The sequence below is a fragment of the Porites lutea genome, chromosome 8, assembly GCF_958299795.1.
Source record: "Porites lutea chromosome 8, jaPorLute2.1, whole genome shotgun sequence".
In the NCBI taxonomy this organism is placed as follows: Eukaryota; Metazoa; Cnidaria; class Anthozoa; order Scleractinia; family Poritidae; genus Porites; species Porites lutea.
The window spans coordinates 15,990,971-16,016,848 of NC_133208.1; the positions used below are offsets into that span (position 1 = coordinate 15,990,971).

Below are 25,878 nucleotides of genomic sequence, written 5' to 3' on the forward strand. Positions count from 1 at the left end.
TTGTTCCCAATTACGGTCGAAAGGTACAAAAAGTCCACTTCCGGCTGACGACATCATTGCTTAAACTTCCCTATTTTTGGTTAAAACTGTGCTGTAGTCATTACTTTGTTCCTTTACCCCACCCTGTCATCAGGGCATTTCTTTCGCTTGCTTGATTTTCGCGTACTCGAGAAACACTCCGCATGAATCGAGTAAGAGCTCTGTTGAGCATGGGCGGAATGTTGCCAGGATTAGTTTGAAACCCAGGCCTTAAATAGCGGTGTTCTTGCTACAGCGGGCTCGGTTATGAACGTCAGTTTATCAATAAACGGATGCTTGCGCTCGAAAAAAGAAATTGTCTCTCTCGAGAGAACAAGATTGACTTGAACAGAAGTTCGGGGTTGCGGCAACTTCAAAGGTTTGACGCGATTCAGGCAGAGACTCCTTTTCTCCTCCTCACTCAAGAAGAAGACAGAAAGAGGCTTTGCATGCGGGGGGCCTTTATACATATTCAAAATTCTCTAGTAGATAGTGAAGAAGATGCGGTTTACCAAACAAATTTCATCTGGAAGCGCTAAACGTAATAGGTCGGTTATTTAAACGAAATCTAACTCGGGCCGCGGTTTAGCAAATCTTTGGACCTTCAGATATCTTCCTCAGTGAGTAATTTTAGGAAAATAAGTGCTTTTCCAGTCTACGCCTTATGCTTTCATGAAACTTTTCGCGATAAAAGTATTGGGCGAACTGAAAATGGCTTAGAACGCGGTTTTGCTAAACAGTGGCTAGACACCGTTTAAATAACTGGCCTAATAGTTTTATGGTTATTTTTGCAGGCATAGTAGACTTGAACAAGTTGGCCCAACTCTTTCAAGTTTCAATCTATGTTCATCCGTCGCAAAAGACAAAAGGAAACAGTTTCAGTGCCTAAATATTGTGTTGAAAAAGCGAAAACCAAGAACAGAACAAATTTACTTTTTAAATTCAATTGATGCGAAGACAAGTGTAAACTTTCTAAATAGATAGCAAATAGCTCGGCATAGCCCCTTTAAAGATCCAGCTATGAATCTGCCGGTGAAAAAGTTATTCAGAGACAGATGCAGACTTGCCAAGTCGTACGACGTTTGAGTCGCGCGATTTCACGACCTATGTCACGCTCTCACGAGTTGGCAGCTGATTTCTCACGCTTTCTCGAAACGTCAAACTGCAAAAAAGTTTTGGAGCTGTGGTGTTCGTTTCCAAGTTAGATATCGATAGATAGCCGGCTCAATCTTTGGCCTTTTGGGGGTTGGCGAGTCTGCAGATGGAGGTCGATAGATGAGTCAATAAAGAGCTAAATTTTGGTCCACTTATCTCTTGGGAAGGGTTATGAGAAAAAAATACAATATTTTCCATGAAGTAAGGGCGGTAAAAGGTGTACTTTATCTGTGGAAAAGCTGGGGTGTAAGTAGCCTTCGTGCAATGCTCGCGGAAACTTGTTCTTTTGCACACTGTTCTCGTTTGGGCGCTTTTGAAAATGGACACGCTAGCAAGTTATGCAAAAGAAAACTCTGGTTCACAGTGGCCTTCAAGCTTGCCATGATACAACAACTCAGTTTCGCTCTCGAAGCATTTCACTTTCAACAACTTATAACACACAATGCAGAAATAAGGTTTCTGACAGCCATGTTCGGTCACGTGATGATGTGCCTGTTCTTGAAGCGTCCGGAATGTGCGCGGGCACCCTGTCACTGCCAAACATGGCAACGCATCGTATCCATAGAAAAAATGTGCACTAAACTCGTTTGTGTCATGTTTGCTCCAACAGGGATGAGTTTTGCCGACATAAGTTGTTTTGTGCACTGTTTTCATGTCTTCCTTTCTGCTTCTATGAGGGCAATAAGTGAGAACGCAGTTCGATGTACATGGATTGCACTTATCAGCCTCCGAGATCTTTTCTTCAAATTCAGACCCTTCGTTTGAGAATCCTATTTTGCGTTTATGCTTGCCTGTCAGGCAACCTTCAAAGTACCCACAGAATCTATCGTCGTGTTGTTTCAGCTCCTTCTTATTTCGAAAAATCATCCTGCAGTTTACGCATTTGAATTTGAATTCGTCCATTATAGCTGATTCTTTTGCTACCGCGGTTTTGTAAATCACTTTTTCTTCCTTTAATATTTCGATCAACCCTGCAAAAACTTGCTCCGGTTCCGAGGACACGAAAATGATATCTCTTTTCTCTTGAATAAGAACACGGGGATTCCTAGCTATAAGAATAGTTGACAGAGCTTCCCAGTCTACTCCACAAAAAGACATTACAGTAGAATTCCTTGGCACATGAAGAAATCTGAACTGAGGTAACAGTTTTGCCGGTATCTCCTTGCTTCGGTAAAACACGTAGAAATGAAGGTAAAACTTTGCTTGAGAAGATATTGAAATATCTTCTAAATAGAGCTCTCCGTTTGTTTCCCAGTCTATCAGGAAATATTTAGCATGCATTTTGTGTGGCGTGTTTCGATTCCTCTTTGGTGTAAATCAGTTGACGGCCGGCTTTGAACTTGGTTTGTAATATTAGCTAAGTGTTAATGAACTGGGTCGATTTGTATTGCATTTAATTAAAATGCACCACGTATATGTTTGTCTTCTGTATCAAGCACAATAGGATATTTGATTAAGGCATAGCTCTAGCGTCAAGGCGACCACCCAACAAAAATATGACCGGGATGTTTACGAATGATTGAATGCCCAAAATCATAGTTAAGCGATCAGTTTCAGGAAGATTTTGTCAAACTTCTGTATCAAGGGAAATCCACTTATGGGCTGGTCTCGCTAAGAGTTACTATAAAGCAAAACAGTATGAAAATGTTAGAAGGCGTCTGACTGAGGGTGGATAGGAAAGAAGTGGACCCAAACAGTGGCGGACCCAGGGGAGGGGCCCAGGGGGCCCGGGTCCCCCGCCTCCTTATTTTTAGACCAAACTGAGGCCTGAGAGGCCGAAAAATTCTTTTTTTGATACCGTGCCCCCCCTGTTAACTTAGGGTCCGGATGACCGCCCCCCCCCCCCCCCCATCTGAAGGTCTAGATCCGCCACTGCCAAAGGACAACGGTTCGAGTGTCCTCTGGTTCTTTGAAACTTTGGCCTGCGAGCAAGCTCTCCATAAGGGGGAGTCGCGATAATCCACGCGAGAGCTGCACGCGATAGGAGAAGCCAGTTCGAATTCCACTGGAGTTAAATTCCTTAGAAAAGTATCGAAGTTCAAAGAGAAAAAAAAAGTTGATCGTCATTTGTTTAAGTTCTCGATAAACGTGAAATTAGACAACTGCACGTCGCCAGTAGTGCGGTACGTGCAAAGCTGTTGTTTTGCTAATCATCTAAAAATATTGCTCTTCTGACGTTCTCATTGCCGTGGCCAGATTGGCATCTTCAGGAATAAGTCGTCCACACACATCAACACCCAGTCCTCACTCCTAAATATTTGATTACGTTCGTCTCAGTGGGTTTCAGTCCTCGCTCCTACTTATTCACTTCCGCTATAAACGGTCCAAAAACCTGTTCCTCACTCTTCACCAAAGTGTGGGGGTCACGGTGTGATCTGATATTCCCCACTAAAAGAACAAAGGAATGCGAAGTTATTGCAAAAAACGGGGTGCATTTGAATTGTGATTAGATTTCAATAACGTGAAAGGTGGTCAAGCCAGCCTTTTTGACATAAGTAATGAAACAGTCTTCAGTCTAAGACATCAAAGTTAACTTTAGTTACCTCATTTCATTTTCATTTGTCGTTTATACCAAAATTGTACAAATTAAAGTTATCTTAAATTGGCCTGCGTTGAGCATGAAAAGTCTTAAAACAATCATCTATTTGGCTTTCAAAAGATCTCCTTAGAAGCTTAAGCCGTTGCAGTTTTTCTATTCCATAAGCCCCCCATGAAAGGGAATCCGGATTCTGGAATCTAGGAAATTTTTGAGGGTGGAATTTGGAGTCCTGGGCTGTGGAATCCGGAATACAGCTGAAGGAATCCGGAATCCCACTAACGATTGGAATCCGGTATCCAAGTTCCACTGACAGAGAATCCGGAAGCCAGTACCTGGAATCTGGAATCCACGGAGTGGAATCCAATCCAAGACTGTCTTGGATTCCCTTACGTGGGGCCACCATAACATGCAAGGCTTTTAATCAAAATGATCAGAGCCACTTTTCCACGTTGTGCGTATGGCTTATTTACTGCTTCAGTTTCTTGAAAAACAAAAATTTTTCCCCAGTATGAAGTAATCAGTCCAGACCAACATCAAAACATTCCTTTGGTGTCCAGAGTTCTGCTCGATTTGGGAAACAAAGTCGCCTCAGTAAAGATGATCTAACCTACGAGGGAACGCAAGCCATTAAGTGTACTTATCGCATTTACTCGCTTATAATAAGATACCGTTTACGGAGGTCCGGGCAAATTTTTGAGCGGGAAAAAGCTTTCACGGAACCGCCTTTCGTTTACACGGGACCCTGCAAACAGTACTGTAACCTCTAAGAGAATTTGCACGGTTCCGTTGAAACTGGTTGCACAGGTAAAAATTTGTCCGTTCAAACATTTGTCGGGACCCGTGTTAACAGGTTTTTTTAGTCTACAGTTATTCTTAATGTAGCCTACTAAGGTACACAATAACACGTTTCTACATCCTTTCTTTTCTTTTGTTTTGTTTAAAAAGGCAAACAAGCTTCTGGTCTTCCTTCTTACCAGTCAAAGCATTGAAAATAATAACAGCACAAAAAATCGATAGACGCGGCATTATGTTTGGGATCGGAGAGTACGGTGCGTCACTCATTCGTGGGCGGTGCCCATTCAAGAGTAAACACGGTAATCGGGCAAAGTTCATTACGGTTCATTTGTTCACCTTTACAAACTCAACAGGACTGTCAAACAATGTAAGAGGAACTCATTTTCGCTAAGAGACATCGAAGAGGAAAAAGTTTTCTGCCGAGGCGGGCAAGTTTAGTCGTAATCTTATTTAAATTAATCGTGCGTGTAGTGAAAGAGTAAGATGAAAAATTAAACTCGTGATTCCATGATTATATCTCGATTTGTGGAATTTTTGCTAAAACGGCCTTAAAACGCCTGAGAACCAACCCAGCTGACGACCAAACAATTTTTATAAAAATAAACAAATTATCACGATACAAAAACAAACAAATACTGTAGGCGCCACGCTACACAAATTCATTTCTAAATATTTAAATTTCCTCTGTTCATGATCAAACAAATCGATGTTTGCACCTTTTCTAAAAAGAAGCGTAGGTATTGTTGGTACTGAGAAAAATGCTCTTTTAGAAATTAACTTATCATGGACGATATTAAACTCCAGGTTTGACAATAATGGTTTTATACGTTTGAATTGCACATTAGGCCATCCCCTTTTTTTCCTCAGTTTACTGTCGTCCGACCGACCCAAATTTTTGGCATTTTCAAAACAAAAAGCTCAAAGACGGAGTTCAACCGTTTTTCACTTGAAATAATCCTCTTCATCTGAAAATTGAGCATAGTAACAGGATAGAGAAAAACAGGAACAAAAACAGGAACATTTTTTACAGTATGTTGTGCATTTTGTTCATCCAAATATGTTACTGTTAACTTTTGACGTCGTCCTGGGGTACCAGGGCCTGCTATTCCGAGACTTCTTGTGATTTTTTTTTAGGGTTTTTTTTTTCAATCTGACAGACCGACCCAATGTCAGGAAACGCATTTGACGGTAAACGAAAAAAAAAGGGGGATGCATGGCCTTATTATTATTATTATTATTATTTTTTTGTCTTTAGTTTGATTAAAATTAAAAAAAGTGTTCACCGCCAGAAAACGGGGTCACTCATTAGAATCTGACACAATATTACATGTCAGTAAAGTTAAAATAACGCTTAGGTCTCAATACAAGAATTTTGCAAACAGCCTTGCTCTTTTGTTTTCTTTGTATATTTTATTTTTCAAGTTTTTTTCTTGGGGAGAACAGTGAGAGAAAAATTTCATTAAGTATAATTACTCGTACATTTGAATGGTAAATCCTTTCCTTTTACTTTGGAGCAGCAACTTTAAAAATTTCAGGCAGTTAGTTTCATGTTAATTTTTCTCAGTTTTTTTTCCCACAAGTGGCTACGCTATTCTTTAGAAGGGTATTTTCTCAGATGTGTAACTAAAAGGTTGACCCTTCGAGACCTAGAAAAAGACAACAATCCGTTCAAGCTGTAAGCGAACCATAATCATGTTTTAGTTAATATTCCGGGATAAAAAGCAATACATGAAGGCATCATGCAGCACAGCTGACCTTCAAGTTTTGATTCTACTTTCTTTTTTCTACGCGTCAAAAAAAAAAAAATTCTCCAAACTGATCTCCATTCAATTCCTAAAAAATCATTTGAGGGAATTTTTTAAAAAAATAAAAGCATTTTGTTCCCTTTGGTGATCATTTCAGGATTTCTCATAAACTTTTTCTCTTGATTTTATATTGATTTTGTTAGGAGAAAATTGATTGTGGTCACTATTGGGGGTAATGGAGGTGTCCGCTCAGAATACAGGTTTTCGTTTTACTTAATATATCATGGGAAGAAACGTTTGAGTAAAGGGTGTCCGCTTAGTATATAGATTTCACTGTATAGCATAGTAAAGTTTACTAGAGAGAGTTCGAATTGTGAAAATCTACTGTTGGTGTTCCGTGTTATACCAAGAACTAATTTGCGGAAATTGCTTAAGGCTTCAAATGAGGTATGGAGATTCGCAACGTCTTTGTTTCCACCGGGTGATTGGCTAGAACCCGCGAATCGACGTAGTATTGTTGCGTACTGTCCCGCGTACTGTAGCTCGCGAAACAAGAAGCGCATGTATGAGCAGAGCGCGGACGGGTGAAGGAAACACGCGAACTAAGTCGAAACCCTTGCTTGCTCTCGAGGGTTTTCGCCTCTTGGATTCTGGATTTCACGGTGTAGATTCCGGATTCCAATCGTTAGGAGGATTCCGAATTCCTTGAGCTGGATTCCTGATTCCAAAGCCAACGATTCCTGATTATTCCACAAGAAAAAATTACCCGGGTTCTGAAATGCAGCTCTGACCTTACGTGGAACAGGAGCAGATTACTTTTATAAGCAATCGGCTCCTGCGTGGGACGAAGAGTTTGCTTTTAATCTAATATACAGTAATCAAATAAACTTATTGGTTTTGGATTTTATCGTTTAATCTTCTGAATGGATTATAAAGTGGCGCCAAATTTTCTGTAGCCAATCACGAAGCGTCCAGGGTAATCAATCGAGAATATTTTAATTTTAAAAGCGAGGAAAAGCGAAACTGGAGCGATCAATCCGCCACCGTGTAGTACGCCACGGGCCCACGGCTAACGATCCGAAAACATTTCATGACAATTACTTATCGATCTCCTTTCGCGAGCTGTTTAACTGTCCAATTTCTCCCAAAAGAGTTTATTTAGGATGTTAGATGAACAGAATGATGATTCTTGTTTTTGTTTATAAACAAGATTTTATTTTTACTCTCCATTTAATGTGATGTGAAGCGGTATTTGCGCAAAAGAAAACTCTTCATCTCCATGCTTTTCCTCCTCCACGTGGTTCAGGAGTTCTTCGGCGGTTTTAACGCAGGTCAAATATCTCTTTTTGTAGCATGCCATACAGTAATATGGGTAGGTCGCCCCATGGACTGTTTTATGATGAAAAGCTTGGTTTTCGATGTTAGGAAATCGATCGGAACAGCTTGGATCTTCTAGGCAGGGAAGCGGTAAATTACTGTAGAAATGTTCAAAATAATCGTCTTTAGTCTCGTAGTACCGTTCGCAGCTGCAATCACATCGCTTGTGCGCTTTATCCATATGTTCTTCGAGCTTCCTGGATGAACAGAAGATTTTCTCGGGGCAAAATTCGCAGCGTTTCTGGCCCACCAAGTGATCCTCTAATTCTCTCTTTGCGAAGAACCCGTTCTCTCGCTTACTTTTTTCGCACTTCGAATTGGTGCACAAATAATTATGCTTGCTGTGGTCATGAAATTCAGCCTCTTTCTTCGATTTGAAAATAACTTTGCATTGCGTACAAGAATACTGGAATAAGTCCAGTAACGTTTTTTCGCCAACGTTAATGATCTTAACTGGAATTTTATTGAATTTCAAGATGGCCTCTAGCTCTTCATATCTAGTTTCATCCCCGCAAACGACGTTTGCCTTGTACTTATTGTGGATGTGAGGCTTTGACCAAAGTTTGCAGGGTTTGTTTGAACAGTTGCACGAGATATGTGTGTAGAAATGCAAAATATATGTCAAAAGAGCCGTCCACGAGGCGTCAGGCGAACATGTCAAAGAAGGATGTTTCACAATCCATTCACAATCTTCGGGCAGTTCTCGTTTCGTGGTATTCTTATTGTAAAAGATGTGAACTTTTATCTCTCTCTGTGTCGACGAAAACCGTATACCCTTTAAGAAATCCTTGCTAGTTGTCTCCCAGTCCACGAAGAAAACTGAAGTCGATCGAATTGTACACATAGCAGTCTTCTTTTCCCCGACAAAAATTATCGCTGTTTACTGAGAAATTTCGTTCAAACTTTTCATCGATAAATATTCTTCGTTCATTTTATTGCACGGTCAGTAAATAATTAAGATTCGGTTGCCAAAACAGAGGAAAAATTGTCTGTGATAGGACATTTATTCTAGTGAGTTGGTCAATGAAATCGCCCGTTTTGTGTTGGTTTCATCTTCTTTCATTGTAAAACAAACAAGTCGTCATTTGATTGGTTGTAAAAATATTGAGGGCGCGCGTGGAGCAATAGACAATGTAGAATGCGAAGCTTTTGAATTGGTTATGTTATGTTTCTCCTCGTACTTAAATGGCTCTATAAAATTGCTAGTCTTTTAGGATCGATTTTAACCTTTTTCTTTTTCAATAAACAACCAACAGGAGCAAGCCAAAACCTAAACTGGAAATCTAAGTCTTTCTCTTCAATGTATATTCTGATCAGTAATGCAAATTAATTAAGATGTTGTAAAAGGTTAATGAGTTATCGTGGTTAAAATACTTTCAAAAAACGTGACAAAACTCGCGCTTTCTTACAAATATATCTTTTTCAATTAAAAATGTTCGAAACTTTCTTTGAAAACTCCCACGATAATAATTGATATAAGAAGAAATAGGTTTCTTAAAACGTTTCTTGCTTAAAATTAGCACTATAATTACTTTGTAGTCAACTTCTGTTTGCGCACCTGTTTCGAAACACAAATGCATCGAAATTACTGCTAGCTTGTAATATTTTATGAACGATGCGAAAGCGTGCGATTTTTCGCCCTTTCACTGTTTTACTTTATATCAAGTGAGTAAATCTCAGGGCTTTCCAGTCGGCTCAAAACATCTTTAACAAAAGGAAAGAAATCTCACAATTCTTTTTCGCAACAGTAACTAACAACTGTGCCACATCAAAGCAATGCTGAAGGACTTTTACTCGAATGGTAACTCTGCGGCTTTATCCAAAGATCCAACTGAGTTAGAACTACCTGCTAAATAAATAGTAGCACGTGAAAGTACTGCCGAAGAGCCGGTTTCATTTGAATGGTACCACCATAGGATTTCATCCACAGATTCAAAATAATGTTAGAATATTTTATTACATCGTGAAAACCCGTGTAAAACCCAATAAAAGTCTGTATGATGCAGCATAATCAGTAGTACCAAATGAAATCACTGCAGCTTAAGAGCTTTTTTTTCAATAGCCATAAGTCGGAGAACTTGAAAGAACTTCTCAAAGTTATTAAAACTTATTAAGTCCAGTAGAACCTTAAGCCTAACATGTTATTTGAAGTCTAATTCTGAGCGGTTGCCAAAGAACGCCAATGACGAAAATCTGGGTTACAGACATTGTGAGAAAAACCTTTAAAAATGCCATTTATTACCTTATGGTTAGATTCTCATTTCGTAATGAAGTGTGCGCTCGCGAGCTTGCTTCCCTACTTTTTTGTTTAAATATTTATTAGAAATCTGTTCGGTTGCTCGTTGTGGCTGTACCATGTGGCTGAATGTGTCAAGTGTGTTTAAAACATATCACCGCAGTGAGCACGTCTCTCGTCCCCTCGCCCCCCACCCCATCCCCCCGGGATGGGTCACAAATGTTCTGTCATTGCGCAATTCAATTTAAGTGAGCAGTTTGTCCAGTTATATGAACAGTCCAGTATACATTAAGTAAATAGGAAAAACGCACGGACAAACCTCCCAAATCAACTTTGAAAGTGCCAAGATGCCGTTAGTGCAAGCGAAATGCGTGTCGGGCCACATGAAATGCTTGATCGAAAACTTGATCAAATCGCGCGATACCCTTGACTTATCATGAGTCTAATTTGAAATAAATATTTTCGACTTATCAAAACAAGAGTTTTTGTTTTAGGAAAATTTTCGTCACGTTTTAGAGTTTGGGCAAAAAGTTGTAAAATAAATGTTTTGATTTAAATCCGGTAACTTGGCAACCTCACCGAAAAATTTCGTAATAGACTTAAACTCCACCTTAACGGCAGACAATGGTCTGATCGTTTGATGTTCCTTACTTTGTCTGTGCTAGAAGTCATGATTACAAAATAATTCCCGTCAGTTCTTGTCTTGTGCGATTAAACTTATTGCACAAAAAATCAGCTAGAAATAGGGCGCTAGTAAAATCGCTTTTCAGTTAAAACTATTCCAACCTAACCGTTACAGAAGTCCAATGGGCTTGCTCCTTTGGGGTTTTATAAAGTTATACATGCTATGTGTTGCATTAAAACATACTTTTTTCTGCGATGAGAAGGGTGGGTAGGAAGCTTTTAAAGTTGAAAAACTACTTACATTTTAAAATTACATCTATGACTAAAAGAAAAGCGGAGTCAAACTTATCTTTACCTTTGTTCACGCTAAAAACACTTTAAAGTTTCACTTTTTTATCTGTAGCGTACTTTTAATTATGAAACTCGACACTCGGAAGAAACGAAAGCTCAGAAAGTCACCTCATAAACATTTATTAGCTTAAGTAGGAGTATCAAGCATAACGATGAATTTATTTATAAATAATCCATCTTGCGCGGGAAAGAAGTGTAATAAAACCGGAGCTTTGCCTTTTTATTTCCGATGAATTTTAAAGTGCGGTCGGGCAAAGCCAATCCTTTTAAAAGCTACCTTGAGCAACAGGGCTATAGAGGTGTTAATTGTTGATTGAAACAATGTTTCGCTTATATGCAAAACGGAGTTTTCGTATAAGTGTCTTAAAACAATACTCTCACCCCAAAAACAAGCCACTACTATTTGCTTCGGCTAAATGGATTGGTGGGTCCCCGAACGAATCGGCCAAGACCACTCAACATTTTATGCTCACTGTGACAAATACTGCAGTTGTGTGTTTTGTGGAAAAGTTTAGTTTTCTGGTTAAAAAAGCAGTATATTTTGTTAACATTATGTTAATTAGCCGGTGAGTAAAATCCCTAAAACTGTTATCGTCTTATAGGTTTGACGTTAAAAATAAAGCGTCTGTTTTTGTATGAAAAACACGAAAACGAATTCAGACTTTTTTTTACTTGAGACAAAAATTTCAGATAACTAATGAAAATGCAATGACGAGTACTTCCTTGTTGCTGTTGCTGTTTTTTTTCTTCAAAAATCTTCACACGACCAGTTGGAAAACTGTGATGTTTTTTTTTTCATAACATCGCAATAATTGTTTTACCAAAACCCTTTGATGTCAAGGTAATTGAGCTAGACAAAATTATATTTAAATATGTGCATGAATTTTACGTGCATTTGTTTCGTTTCGGATGCACGGATTTCGCAAATGCCGGATGTTTCAAAAACATTCGCCGATTGCAAAACGAACTGATTTTGTCTTTTTGTTACTGGCCTCAAAGCAATACTGTCGCCCGCGCCTTGGATTCAAACTGTAAACTTTGAAGCTACACGTTTTAGTCAGTGCAAACTGGTCTAAACCTTTCAGCGCGGTAAGCAAATAAAGAGAAAACTGGATTACAAAATTATTCAAATTGTTTGAGAAGCGCAAACTACGGCGGTGAGAAAGACAAGCTGGTTTTGGAACATTTCCTTCTGTGTTAAAAAACGAAACATGAATATCCAAACAACTGACCATGAAAGATAATCTTAAATCTTGACGATATCAAAATCATTTATTCAATTCATAACCCGTTACGGAAACCGTGTCTTACTGGCCTCACAATGTTATCATTGTGGCCCTCTTATCTGCATTCGTGATTAATTTTCTTTTACAAGGCAAGAAATAATCCGCCGTAAAAACCGTCCATATCCTAGCGACATGAAACCGTTTGAACGCTTTTCTCGTTGAGGATCAAAAGGGATTTCAGAAACTGCAGAGGCGAAATATAACTCACACATAAGCATTAACTCAATTGCTCGCAAAGCAAGCGTACGATTTATTTCCTTCCCTGGGTGTAATGAATCATTAAAAAGGATACTCAGATTTTGTCTGTGTAGCGAAACAATAACAAAATACCCTTTTAGAACTCTGACGTTATCTTTAAGATTTTGATTTGCCACCGAGCGCGCTATCTCTAAAGATTCACAATTAATCGGCCACAAGTCCTACTCATATAGCATGTCTAAATCTTGCATAAACATATCTTTCCTTTCAACCGTACTGCGCGCGTTCCGCATTGAATTTTCTTGCGGATATGTTTTCATAACGCTTCGCCTTGTGTTGTTATGGTTATTTTAGACCGTGAAACAACCGGCCAAAATTACCCCTGCAAAAGACCCTTTTTCGCAAGTGTTGCTTTGTACCCGTGTTTGAATTAATAAACTGCCGCGCAAATAGCGCATGATTAAATGCCCATTACCAACTATAACTGCCTTTGTATTAGTGAAATCTTGCATCTGTTCCGTTCTCAGCTAATAATTGATTTCCCATTTGTCCATTCCAAGTTTGTTAACGATTCCATGTTAGCCGCTGTTTTTTTTTCCTTCCCTTTTCACTGCGGCCGGCACCCTCGCTTCGCGTTCAACGCTCGACAGTTTTCAAGACACAAACATTTTTCACTCTTCCCCGAGAGCGGGATATCTCTTGCCTTTTGCAAACACCTTCAGAGCCAAGATGAGCTTATTAAAGGCCAATATGTAGCTTGTATCATTATTTATCTTGACCAACATCTCAGTAAATATGAAATCTGTCATTTTTCGATACTTCAGCGCGTCACGTGACCTGTGACAACCCCTCGATTGTTCACTGTTTAGACTCGGAACAGGTGAATCGCGGGCACATATGGTGTTCCCGGCAAAATTCCCAGCATTGTGAAAGTTTAACCAATGCGCGGAATTGATAATCAAGCACTTTTAAAACTCGCCATTTCACAGTTTCCAGCCAAAGAGTACGCATCTTAAACAAGGCACTTGAAATCCGCTTTCGCAAAAAAAAAATTCAAGTCGAAATTTCTTCATTGGAAGTATTGCCGGTAAGTTTCGTACTTTTTTTCTGTCCGAATATGCTTGATCACAAAACGACTAATTTACTAATCTGCTAACACCCCACAGGTAAGTAATTAACCGTAAAACTTCGCAAAGTTTGATTTATCGGGGGCAGCAAATTTGAGACCGAACCAAATGCTTACTGGTGAGCGGGCAAAATTACATATAAAGTGAAGTAACAGATTATTATATTTACGCGTTATTTTTTTCCTGCACCGCTAGATATTGTTGATCACTTTGACCCCGCTGCGAGAGAAAATGTCCAAAACTGATTTATGCCGAAAGGGGAAAGCAGGGATTTTTTTTTTCATGTTATTAACTGATCGGTGTAATATTGTCCGGTTTATTTTGCCTCGTTTGTTTTCTCAAAAACCCGCTGGGAAATGGGTTTGGAACCTCTTGAAATCATCTGACATTAGAAGGAAATTTATCTCTCGTTAACAAGTAATTTCTGCTAGTGCCCTTCAGTTCGTTTCAAGGACTCACTGTTTTTCTCTGAATAAAGTTTCAATGGTAAGTAGTGAAAAACCCAAGAGCGTCTAAGAAGCAAATTTCAAGAAAATTGCATATATTGTTTCAAAAAAAAAACAACAACTACTCGCGTGTTGTAAAAGTAATATCGAAATAAGGTTTGCATTTGATTGGTCAGATCAGAAGATTTTATAGCAGACTGAAAAGTTAGAATTTTGTTTCTTGGGTTGTTACATGTTATGTTGACTCGACGGGTGACCGATGAAACTGAAAACGTACCGCGCGAAATTTATCTGTGAGCTTTATCCCTTAATAGTTTTGACTCTCAAAAATCCATTTTTGTCCTTAATTTGACTGAAGTGCGATGTTTTCCTTTTCTCATTCTGCTCATTTTAAGTACAATCATAAGTTTCCGAGTACAGTCCCCCGAAAACTATCGGAACAAAATCAGTTATTGAATAGAAACTTTAAAACTGAGTGCACGTATGAGTTATGATACAAATGCACTTTTTCACTTAAATAACTAAACTTTCATGTTAACCTTAAAGCAGGTTTCTAATCGCTCATTTTAATTCAATAAAGTCCAGCTAGGAAGATATTTGAGAGTCGATGTGCATGCATCTTTTTTTAAAAATAATTTTAGTACTGGAGCAGCTCGATTAATTCTTAGCGGACGGTTAAGTTTTGCATTTGGACGAGCATCAAATCATTTATGAATAATACACTTTCTTGCGCTTTTGTTTGAAGCCAAAAAACGGAAAAGACACAAATTAAAGCTGCTTGATGCATAAGAAAAAGCCAAGATAATTTTTTTCATTTGCCGGAACTATAAAATGACAAGATTACGCGAAGAATTAGAAGTTGAGGTAAACAACTCGCAGTTAACTTGATATGGACTGGAAATGTTAAAAATGTTCGTGCAGATAGTCAATGTCCCAAAATTGCAGCTGGTTTCTAAATGAAGAAGAAACTAAAATCGATGTTTTTTATTATTATTTGGCGGGTCAGCTTTTCCCATTAAAGTAACCTCGTTTTTTATATGATGTGATATTAATGAGCTCTTTTTCTTTTCTTGATGTTATTTTTACGGGCCATTTTGCATTCTGAATGCTATTAATGGACGGTATGTTCTAATAGACCGGCTTCCCTCAGAGCGTCTGATTTTCCCCCTATCAAAAGGCGAGAAGCGCGGGGTCCTGCAACAAAAAATTTTTAAAAACAAAGAAAAATTCTCTATCTTAATTGCGCTAGAACTGATTGCCGTACTCTTTGAAATGTATTTACCCTGCTTCCGCAAAAATGTTACCAAGAATATCGACCTTGTCTTTCGTCGTCTTTTGACATATTTACTCTGGCGCGAACTCTTCAAACCCCTAACGTTTCTTATAAAATATATAACCACTGCGATTAGTCGATTGTAACAGCAGATTGCCAAATAAAATGGCTCGAGATAAAACCTCTGCGTTAAACCCTTTGAAGATGGACTTTTGATAACATTCTAATTACTTTTGTGTACTTAAAAGCCGGGACATTTTAGCTCACCTCCAAGAGAACAAGCAACGTTTTAACACCCTCTCTTAACAGGTCGAATGTGTTTAATTACATTGCTTTTCAAATTTTTCCCCCCTCTGTTTCTTGTTTAAGGAACTGCCGAAAGATAAAAGGACAATTAGGGGGCGCGTGAAACGTAATGAGTTTGGAATCATTAAAGACAGAGGAAACTCAGGAGAGAAGAGTCGAAAATCGTAAGTATTTTCGAGACACGATGAAACTTCAAAAAGCTAACAAGTATACTATCTACCCTCTCTCCTTTGAGTTAGGACTGACATTACCAAAACTTAGTGAATAGGAAAAAGTACTCTTTTTATAACCATTTAGATCTTCAGCAAGTTTTGCCGTTTTATGATCAACTTCAGTTACAGGTTAACCGTTTCATTTAAGTATTTGTATTGTTAAAGTACGCTGTACTTGTGAAAGATATTCTTAGTACAACTATTTACTGAAATAAAGCCCTTAAGCAACATTTTGCAATAGCTAAGGCTACGGAGCTGTTTTTTAAAGTTCTTAATTGCTATCGACTGTGTGAATGAATTCTGGTTTGCAATTGGCAAGGACAGAAACTTTCAGGAAAGAAACTTTCAAGTATTTCATTTAGTATAGCGTAAGTGTAACTTTTGTTATACTCACTCGGGCTTAATACTTATGACGATTTGATGGATCCCAAATTCTTCGTTGATCTCATATCTCTCGATGTTCTTCTACCTTCTAATGCTTGTCATGTTCCCTTTTCTTCATCTACAGAAGACGGAGAGATAATTGCAAAGTTTAACCGCGCTTTGGCATCCATTACTACAGACGGGTAAATATTCGAACCTCGATTAAATGCGGTTTAATAAGTATTCCTTTAGAAGTATGCTGGTGTGAAAAGCTTCGTGACGGATACAAAGAAGTTAAGAACGAGAGCTCACTTCGAGAGGAAACGGTTTTGCAAATTCAATACGCTAATAAAAGATTTTTGACAGTAAAGAGAAAAATTTGTTCATTGCATGGTTTACTAAGTGGGTGATTCAAGATGAGTATGGAAAGAGAGAGCTGAAACCGATTCCAGTGAATACGAGATCAAACGACAGCTAGTCCTTGGACGAAATACTAAGTGTGACCATTCAAATGAAACCTCGGCTTTAGCGGTACTTTCATATGATGCTGTTTGTTTAGTATTTAGTTCTAACGTCTGTGGATGAAATCCTATGGTGTGGCCATTTAAATGAAACCTCCTCAGCAGTACTTTCAAATGGTGCTATTTATTTAGTAAACTATGCAGTCTTTGGGCAGAGATGCTATTATAGTGTGACCCAGCCCTTTGCTTATATTTTCAATTGTACTATTTGTTTTCCGACCTTCGAAAAACTAAAACTGGGATATTCCTTCTCATATATTCAAATTATTTGGCCGTTGGCACGAGCACAGGACGAAAGAAGACTACATTAAGAGCGAGTTTTAATTCAAGTACTTTACAAAAAAGTCACTTAACATTAAAAGAAAAACGCAAAAGGCCCTTATTATTTTACCAAATGGCAACATTTTACTTTAATTCATAATTTTTTTAGAGCTAGCAAAACAAGAGTTTATATTCTCACAAAGTATTGCATCAACTTTCAATTCATTTAATACCATTTTAATTCAACTTAAAACTTTGTTTAAATACAAATTCGTCAATTTTCGGCGGTTCGGGTATCTTAAAAAGGAGACAGTTCTCATTTATAAATTACAATTTTATTCAAAATGTCCATGAGTGAAAAATTGTGTGAGAAATTGTTACTTTCTGAAATTAACGGACCTTCTTGTCTCGAAAGTTTACATTAGTTTGTCAGGCGACTGGTGATCACGGGGCGACAAAATGGTTTAAATTTTATTTTTTAAGTGTGATTAAGCAGTGCCCCGATGATTATTGAAAACTACTGCACTACAAAACATAATCTTAAAGAAAAATACGAGTTGAATGTGAAGAAATAATTTTTATATTTCTCTTCGAGGGTAAATATTGCCCAATACGTGTAGCCTGCCTGCTCCGCCTGGCGATGCAATAACAAATACGTGCTATTATTTTCCGGTGGGTGGGTGAATTCATGAATAGTTATTTTGAATATCGTGACTAAATCAAGCAGTGTAAATATCGTTGTAATTGGGGGCTAAATATCCCATGCATTTTTTTAAAATTAAAAAAGTTCCTAAATGTTATTCTCTAAACCTCAGAGTCAAAGATAAAATTTTGCTGTTTTCTAAGATATGACGTCACGCTACTTCAGAAATCGGCATAGATTTTACCAAGGAACAAAACGTATTACATCTTTTAAACCTTTTATTTTTAGCGATCAGTTCTAGGATAGAGAAATAAAGATGAAATTATTAATGTCTCTTACTGTTAATATATTTTTTAGATTTCCAGTTCAGATGGGAACTATTAGTGGTAACTTGTGTCATATTCCTCACAAGAAGTTTAAATTATCGTGAGTAGAAACCATTTTCCCCATGTGTGCTGTTTTTAGCCTAAGAAAAATCTTGTAAATTTGTATTTCTTTTCGATTCCTTTCTCGAATTAACACCTCGTTGGAGAGAGCAACCTTATGTCCACACGACTCCAGGACTGATCTGCTTGCTGTATTGGAATAAATAGTAGTGGTTAAGTTTTGATAAAAATTACCGTCCTAAACTATAAGTCCGTGTCTTTGAATATCATTGCCAGAATGGAGAAAGATCACAAGTTGAAACAAATTGAGCGCTCTTTCTCAAGTTCATGTGCTGTTAAAAAAAAAATACAAAAAAAAATGATTGTGCTCTTTTTCCCTGCAAGAAAACCACTTGATATCTTTCTAGGAGATTTCCTTGTTTAAAAAGGTGACGAGAGATACTTAGTTATAATTTTAGCTCAGTTTTGACCTAAAAATATGGAACCGTAGCCTAAGACAAGTTATTTCAGCCATTCAAGGTCTTTATTCTCTGTATTTTACTGTGCGGCGTGTAACACAGGCTAAATTTGTTTATTTACGCTCCTTAGGTCCACTCTTTGGTATCCTGAAGCACCCATACACTATCCGGTACCAGGGGCGTTCGCGTATCACTACCTTTTAGGCCACGATCGAATGGTCCATGATCGACAAAGAGCGTTCCACGCCAATGAAGCTGAGGCAGGTATTTTACAGGTGAGGCAGCTGCGCATTGTAACTTAAAGACTGTGTGCCAGTGTAGTATTTTTAAAGAGAAACATGATCCCGTTTTGCAATGTTGATATAAGTAAGAAATATGACGCAGTTGGACATTAGAACTGCACTAAAACAAACCTTATTATAGGGACTGCGTTGTTTGAACAAGATTGGTAGACGATTTCAACTTTGACAATGTCATATCCTTATGGGAATGCTCCTTTAACATGTTGATAAATAAAATGTTATCTTGCCTTTTTGACCAGCTATAAAACCTTCATACCAGTAATTGGAAGCACGTAAAAACTCGTATAAACGTATCTGTGCATTCCAGATCGAATTAGAATTTGGAAATGTTGGTTTATGAGGAGAGGGGAAAACCGGAGTACCTCGAAAAAAGCCCCTCAGAGCAAAAGAGAGAACCAACAACAAACTCAACCTATACATGGCATCGAAGCTAGGATCTGAACCCGAGCCACATTAGTGAGAGACGAGTGCCTTCACCACTACGCCACCCTTGCTCTCCTTAAGCGTTTAATTGATTTCCCCGAAGACTTGGAAGAATTCCAAAGATCCTGTCACTTTAAACTGAAGGGAATCGCACATACGACCATTGCAATTCTCACATCTCATACTGATATATTTTACTCTTAAAAGGCGATCAAGGAATATGACGAATTCGAAGAATGGATTGACGGATCTACAAAACTTCGTTACTCACCCTACAGCCGAGAGGCGCAGGCACACATCTCTGGGTGGGCAATGAAATACACAAACAATCACAACAAATTTGTGCTAAAGAAGACCTGTGTCGGTGTACTGCTTTGTAGTAAGGATTGTACTCTACCAAATGGACTCAAGATTGTCGTTAGACCCGCTATTTCTGATAAAGGTAAAGTTTGTTGAAACGAAGTCACCCAGGTTTTAATTGAACCCCTTTTTTATAGCGGTCAGTTATGGAAATATTAGTGTAATCGATATTTCTAATTTTTAAGTTTCTGGGAAAAATCCTATGTTTTTACCATTTAAATAAAACCTTTTCAGTTTTAGTTTCACACGGCTTGTATTTACCAGCGTATCTTAAACAAATTTCTCTTTATTTGCCACAATTGTTTTTGTCATGGTGCCTTCATATGCCATTGCCAAAACTGACTAACAGCCAGGCTTCTCTTTACCTTACTGATGCGTTGAAAAGTGACCGCCTTCCAACATCATCTGCTCACTGAACCCTTTATTACGCGATGGCGAATCGTTCACTCAAGTGTAGGCTACGAGTAGTCCCACATTTTTCCTCAGGGATAGTAGAGCGTGCGAAACGAGAGCGCGCGTGAAAATCGCCCCACGCGAGAAAAGGTGGTGTGATTCTCACGCGCGCTCGCGTTTCACTCGCCCTACTATCCTTGAGGAAAAATGGGGGACTACTCGTAGTCTAACTCAAGTGTAATGATTGTTATAAACCCTTTTAATTCATTATTTGCAGTTCGAGAAAGACAAATGGGTCAAAACTGCCCCAATGCCGCATGTGCTGGAAAACTAGTTCACAGAAAGTGCACAGGTAATCATAAAAATAATCAATATTACGTGAAAATAAATGTTTAATACTTCCTAGTTCAACGGAACTGTTTTTGCCTTAATTTCGGCACTCTATTAACCACGTTTTCTCAGGTATTTCTTTGATAAAATCTAGCACTGACATTTGACAGCCTTACGTAACAACCTTTGAGAACGCCGTTGAAGGTATACTACACAACGTCATTTAATTGAATTCCTTTTTTCCTTTAGGAAACAATGGGTACCCTGTGACTCATTTCTGGGTTCATCAAGAGGATGGGATTTATTTTGAATCTAAAGGAACGCACGATCACTTCAGACCTCAAGCAAGAAGAGCAACACCAGATAGAAACTCGAACAACAAACAGAACGCGAAACAGAACAACGAACAAGAGGAAAACACAGAGGAAAAGGCAGAAAAACGGGAGGTAATAAAGCAAGTCTGTTGCACAACAAGTTACTGTTGTAACTTGTAGTTAAGAGTACACTGTCATGGGGGTTTCACTCGCGCTGCCGAGAAACAATCACGTGCTCACCTGAAGATAATCACGTGCACTATCATGTGATAGTCGAGTGCACCCTTAAAGAAATCTAAAAATATTCACATTGCCCCAAAACTGGTTAATTAAAGATTTAACAGAATGATTCCGCCATTAGATTTTCTGATCTGGCAATGAGACAAAAATACTTATAACAGTGTTTTTTCCGATTTTTTTCTTCACAGAGTTCTTCTTCATCGACTGACGGAAAGAAATACAAGTCTAGAAAGCGACCACATGCCGAGAACGACAATTTACTGGAAAAAGACGCTAGTGTTACCCATTTTCCTGCTTCGCTTTCCGTAGGTTTACTAAGGGGCTATTCATTGGATGAAGAAGATCAGTATGTTTGCTTAACGTTGCCCGAGTCAGAGACTCTCTTCCAAAGGGCACTGTCACATGATCAAAATACAATCACGTACGGGAAACTATACTTACTTTGCCAGACTTTCAATGACGTTGTTCCCGGATTTAATTTGTTAGAAACCCGGATGATTTCTCGTAACGTTATGGGGTGGCCTGTTGTTATGGCGACGCTTTACAGACAAGGATCAAAGGAAGGGCAAATTCATCACATGAAAACACTGGCTCGCCTGTGTTCTACGCCTCGGGAGGATTTCTTTTCGCCTAAGGTAAAGCATCAAAAGTTTCTTGAACCTTCATTGTGAGTAAAACAAATTAAATGAAGAATAAAACTGAAAACATATATTTTATTTAAATATACCAAATAGTAGAAATAGAAACCGTCAGAAAGGTCAATATCTGTAAAAGCCACTTAACTGTCGGCAGTGGATGATGGCTCGTTTGGAAAAAGGAGTCAAAACTTATATGTAGGAGAAAATAAAATAGTATAAAATTTACAATAATTGCTGCTGAGTGTTTTAAACAAATCTAAATCAAATGGCTTCCTTTTCTACCCTGGAAAAGATACAGTGCAAACATTATGACAACGGGCACTTACCATTTACATTGGAAAACCGGAAGATCCGGTTTGGAAATCACATGATTCGCGCTATTCCGTCGGGGACGCTTCAGAAAACATTTTTCTGCATATTTTAATCTGTTCAGCTGATTTGGATGGACCTTTTAGCGGGTTGTTTCACCCACCTCGTTAAATTTATAATTTTTATGTTTATGCACAAGATTTCCACTGCCCTGGTAATTTTTGTAAAAATATTACGTGCCCCGTGTGTCTAATTGTTTCCTTTCCTCGACCGCAGTGGCAGATGGTTATTCACGACTTTCCAGCTGACCAGTCCCAAATGGTGACGGAGGCGATAGTGAACATGATCATCAATTCCCAAGTACAGACACTGCTTAAAGTGTTCCAGTACAAAAGCGTAAGTTCTTTGTACAAGATGCTCAGAGAAAAGATAACCAGCAGTCTTCAGAGTTATGACATGCACTTTGAGCTGTGCAAACGGGAAATCATCTCCAGACTTCAGGATCCCGTACTTACAATGAAGTTCCGAGACATGACGCAAAGGCTCATGGGGAACAAGTGCAGCACTCAGGAATATGTGAGCACGGATTGTATGCTCTCTGGTAAGAAAATTTTCAAATAAGGTTTTTTTGAAAATAATATGTTTTGCTATACGAAACCAGGAGAGATTAATGGGATAGAGTCTATCCCTTAGGATATGTGAATTTCACCAAAGTCATTATTAGAGCAATTAAACGATTGAAATTAATCGGAAGTTGATTGCGAGAGGTCAGCAAACTTTTATTCAGTGTTGTAAAGAGAGAATTAAACAGTTACCATTGCAATATTCTGAATGGTTTGCTTTGAGGCAGTAGCACGTGTACTTGATGACGTTTCAAAAAAACTGATTAAGATGTGCAGACGGCTCAGGAGTTAGACTTCCGTTTCATGACAACCTCTAAAAATAACTTTAGTAAAATTTACATAGCCTAGCCAACGCCCTAAGATTATTTCTTTGTCCCATAATTCTCTCTTGATGAAACATAATGAATATTAATAGATAATGATAACAGAAGAGCCGAAATGTACACCTCCCCGCCTTTATTAGAGTCTTTGCCAAAAACGTCAAGGCTTGACAAATGGAAGACCAATAACATCACAACAGCTTCAATCAGGTTAACAAGTAGAGTAATAAAATCAACTGGTGATCACAACTCATTTTGATTCTAATAATAGGCCTCTGTACAGTTCCGTGAAACGTCAGTGACTGTCATAAACAATCCTATTAAGGATTACACTAACCCAGACGATTATATTCCACCTACTTAGTATGACATCGAGTTCAAACGATTTACAATGCTTAGCAATCCTACAAGCGAAAATACCAAATTTTGTTTGTACAAACGTTGTCCCCCCGAAAAAAAGGATTCTTGAAATGCTCACCGACTTCTTTGTTTTCATTTTATCACAGGGGGTATTTTTGGTTCCGTCATTCGAGAATTCTGGAACTTTTGGGGAAGTAACATTGTCGCTCCTAAAGTGTTTTCTGTAGCTGGTGAACTTGTGGGAGACAGAGGAAAGTCTGAACAATGGCAAAGAAGAAAAGCAGGTGAGAAGCTGAAAAAGATTTTAATTTTAAAATGATTACACAACTGATAAATGTAATCATTTGATTCTCCATGTGATTTTTCAGAGTAGTTTGGTGATGGATCTTAGAGTGGTTTTCGTTTGAGTGTCGTAAAACCAAAACCAAAGTAATTACTCTGGCCAATCACATAGGACACAGACAATACATTGAACCAATCAAAACTCGAAGTAATTACATGTGGCTGGCGCAAAGCGCGGGAAAACGCATGCGAGCGCGTCACAATTGGCTTTGGTTTTCCTTCTGATTGGATGAAAAGGTGGCGCGAATCTTTTAAGCCAATCGCATCGTGTAGAAAGTGCAAAACCAATTACTTTTCGACACTCAAATGAAAACCGCTCTAGTTAGGCTACTGGTGCTTCGCTGATGTCGTCACACTTTGCTTAGAGGCATAAATCAGTTGACTTATGATATGAAGGGGTTCCTGGGCCAGGGGATTGGTTTCAAGCAACTATAAAGAAAAATTTTCCTGCTTTATTGAAATGCGAAAAAGCCAAAATTTCTTACAATAAAAATTTCCTCTCTTGCTAAAAAAGGATAATCTGACATGATGACGTCATCTTACTACAACTACCAGAATCCTTCAGTTTGTTGTTTTCTTTTACAAATTAGAGCTCCTTTCTGTTAAACTCCAACGAGATTGACAAATTTAAGTACGGAAGAAAAATCAAAATGAATGCCGAAAGTTGTAGTCAAATGTAGTCATTGTGAAAATGGCCTAATGACTCAAGGAAGTGGAAGACAAAGTAAAATCAATCGTTTTAACTTGCGTTTTGTCATAAAACTTAAGAATTTATTTCTTTTAATCTTATCAGGACTCGACTTTTCCGGTGATCCTAAGAAGGTTACCCTTCAAAGAATGAGCGAGGTGGTGGTCACGTGGTGTCACTATCAGTCTGATCATTGGCCGAAATCAGGTGGGTGACGTAATTGCTTTGTTTTGAGCACGCGCAAAATGGTGACAATGAAAATCATAGTCACAACTAGTCCCGGAGCTAACACTTCTGTTTTTTTTCCAGTCGTTCAAGAAAGTATGGCGAATTTCTCACATCTAAGACCCGGACAAAAGGGACTGCTTTTCAACATTGAACGACCTGGGTCCGCATTCCATCGGCCGGTGACCTACTCCAGTCTGAACATGCCAAGATTTCACTGGATGTGAGATGAACTAGTGATACAGAAGCAATGTAGATAGAACAAGTTTTGCGATGATGTACATGACATTGACATGAGCAGGAGATTAGATCCTTTCCGTTCCAAATTACCAGATAATTTGAAACTTGAAAACTGGATAATTTATAAATCAGTTTACAGTCGTAAAGCAAAGCAAAGCAAAGCGAAACACAGTGGGTGACCACAAAAAAATCTTTCTTTTAGAATTAATGGTTGTTAATAGTGTGATATAGGTAATTAACCAATCAATCGTATCCAGTCATGAGAAGCATTTCCGTGAGAAAATCATTAAGATATTCTCACTGAAAAGAAAAAAAAATGCTTTTAACGTGTGTGTTGTTAGAGCAAAAATATATAGTACATGAGGGAGAAATATTGAAAACATAGGAAAAATCATTTGGGTTGAAAACCTTGCTGTTTGAACAAACGTTTTTGCTGTAAATTCAAGAGTATTGCAGAAGCGTAATCTATTATCCAGAAGGCATTGCACGGTAAGAGCAGAAATCGAGGTTCTTCGTTGAGTGATGGCTTTTACGGTAGATGGATAATATTTAATATGGATGGAACTAACGGTAAATTTCTTTCCGTTACCTTTTGAAAAAAATTCTTATATTGGTGCTTAACACTTTTAAGTTGATAGATTCTTTCTTGATGCCCTTGCCACGGCAAAAATAACAATAGTAACAATAATTATAATAATTATAATAACAATAAAAATAATAATAATAATAATTAACAGCTGACACTGACGCTTTTAAAGTGAACTGCTGCAAGACAAACAGTTAAAATTCGTCAGTTTTTCGGTCTAATGAGTTTAAAGTTTTTTGTAAGCCGTTCTACGGCTGATGATTATTTCTGTTTTTTAAAAAAACCACTAAAATCTTTCCTGACGCTTGCTTGACTTGTTAGCGCAGATAGAAGGAATTGTTAAGAAGCTATGAGTTAACCCAATATTCCGTTGGCTTTTATCACTTGTTCAACTTCCTTGGGTATTCAGGGTAACCACTTCATTGAAAAAAAAGTATAACACCCTGATTAATAATCAACACATGATCGTATTGCGGACCCTTTTTTGTGGTCGTTACGTTTTTCTTGCAAATAGCATTTGAAATTGTATATAGTGTCCTTTGAAAGATGTTGTAAAACTTTGCTTTTGTTACTTATTAGTATTATTAGATACTAAAATGGAAAAAAAACTTCAATCATAAAAGACAATATTTAAATTTTAAAGCATAAAAAAATATATTTATTTCTTAAATAGCTCGTCTGGTAACTGTACAATGGACTTTCAAAATTCCTTTCGTTTTTTGTTGTTTATTCTTTCTACGACTACCTACCGAAGACCCTAATTTGGATTGACTAGGTTGTTAAAAATTTCTTGTAGGTGCTTCCTTATACAGTGGAACCTCGATATAACGAGGGGCCAAGGGACTGGCAAAATTTGTTCGGTATA

The 25,878-nt window shown here is 38.1% G+C and overlaps 3 protein-coding genes across 3 annotated transcripts; 1 reads left to right on the forward strand and 2 right to left on the reverse strand.

Moving 5' to 3' along the window:
• Positions 1-1,127: 1,127 nt before the first annotated feature.
• On the reverse strand, positions 1,128-2,541 carry LOC140946701 (uncharacterized). Its single transcript, XM_073395806.1, has one exon. It carries the CDS (start codon positions 2,452-2,454, stop codon positions 1,510-1,512), a length of 945 nt encoding a protein of 314 aa, XP_073251907.1. The 5' UTR covers positions 2,455-2,541; the 3' UTR covers positions 1,128-1,509.
• Positions 2,542-7,382: 4,841 nt separating this feature from the next.
• Positions 7,383-8,473, reverse strand: LOC140946982 (uncharacterized). Its single transcript, XM_073396066.1, has one exon. The coding sequence runs from the start codon at positions 8,471-8,473 to the stop codon at positions 7,472-7,474; it is 1,002 nt and encodes a 333-aa protein (XP_073252167.1). The 3' UTR covers positions 7,383-7,471.
• Positions 8,474-15,521: 7,048 nt separating this feature from the next.
• Positions 15,522-24,414, forward strand: LOC140946345 (uncharacterized). The gene is made up of 12 exons (XM_073395447.1): positions 15,522-15,640; positions 16,197-16,254; positions 17,834-17,902; positions 18,451-18,595; positions 19,253-19,487; positions 20,076-20,150; positions 20,378-20,574; positions 20,871-21,317; positions 21,906-22,230; positions 23,079-23,216; positions 24,068-24,169; positions 24,272-24,414. The coding sequence occupies exons 1-12, from the start codon at positions 15,586-15,588 to the stop codon at positions 24,412-24,414; spliced, it is 1,989 nt and encodes a 662-aa protein (XP_073251548.1). The 5' UTR covers positions 15,522-15,585.
• Positions 24,415-25,878: the final 1,464 nt, after the last annotated feature.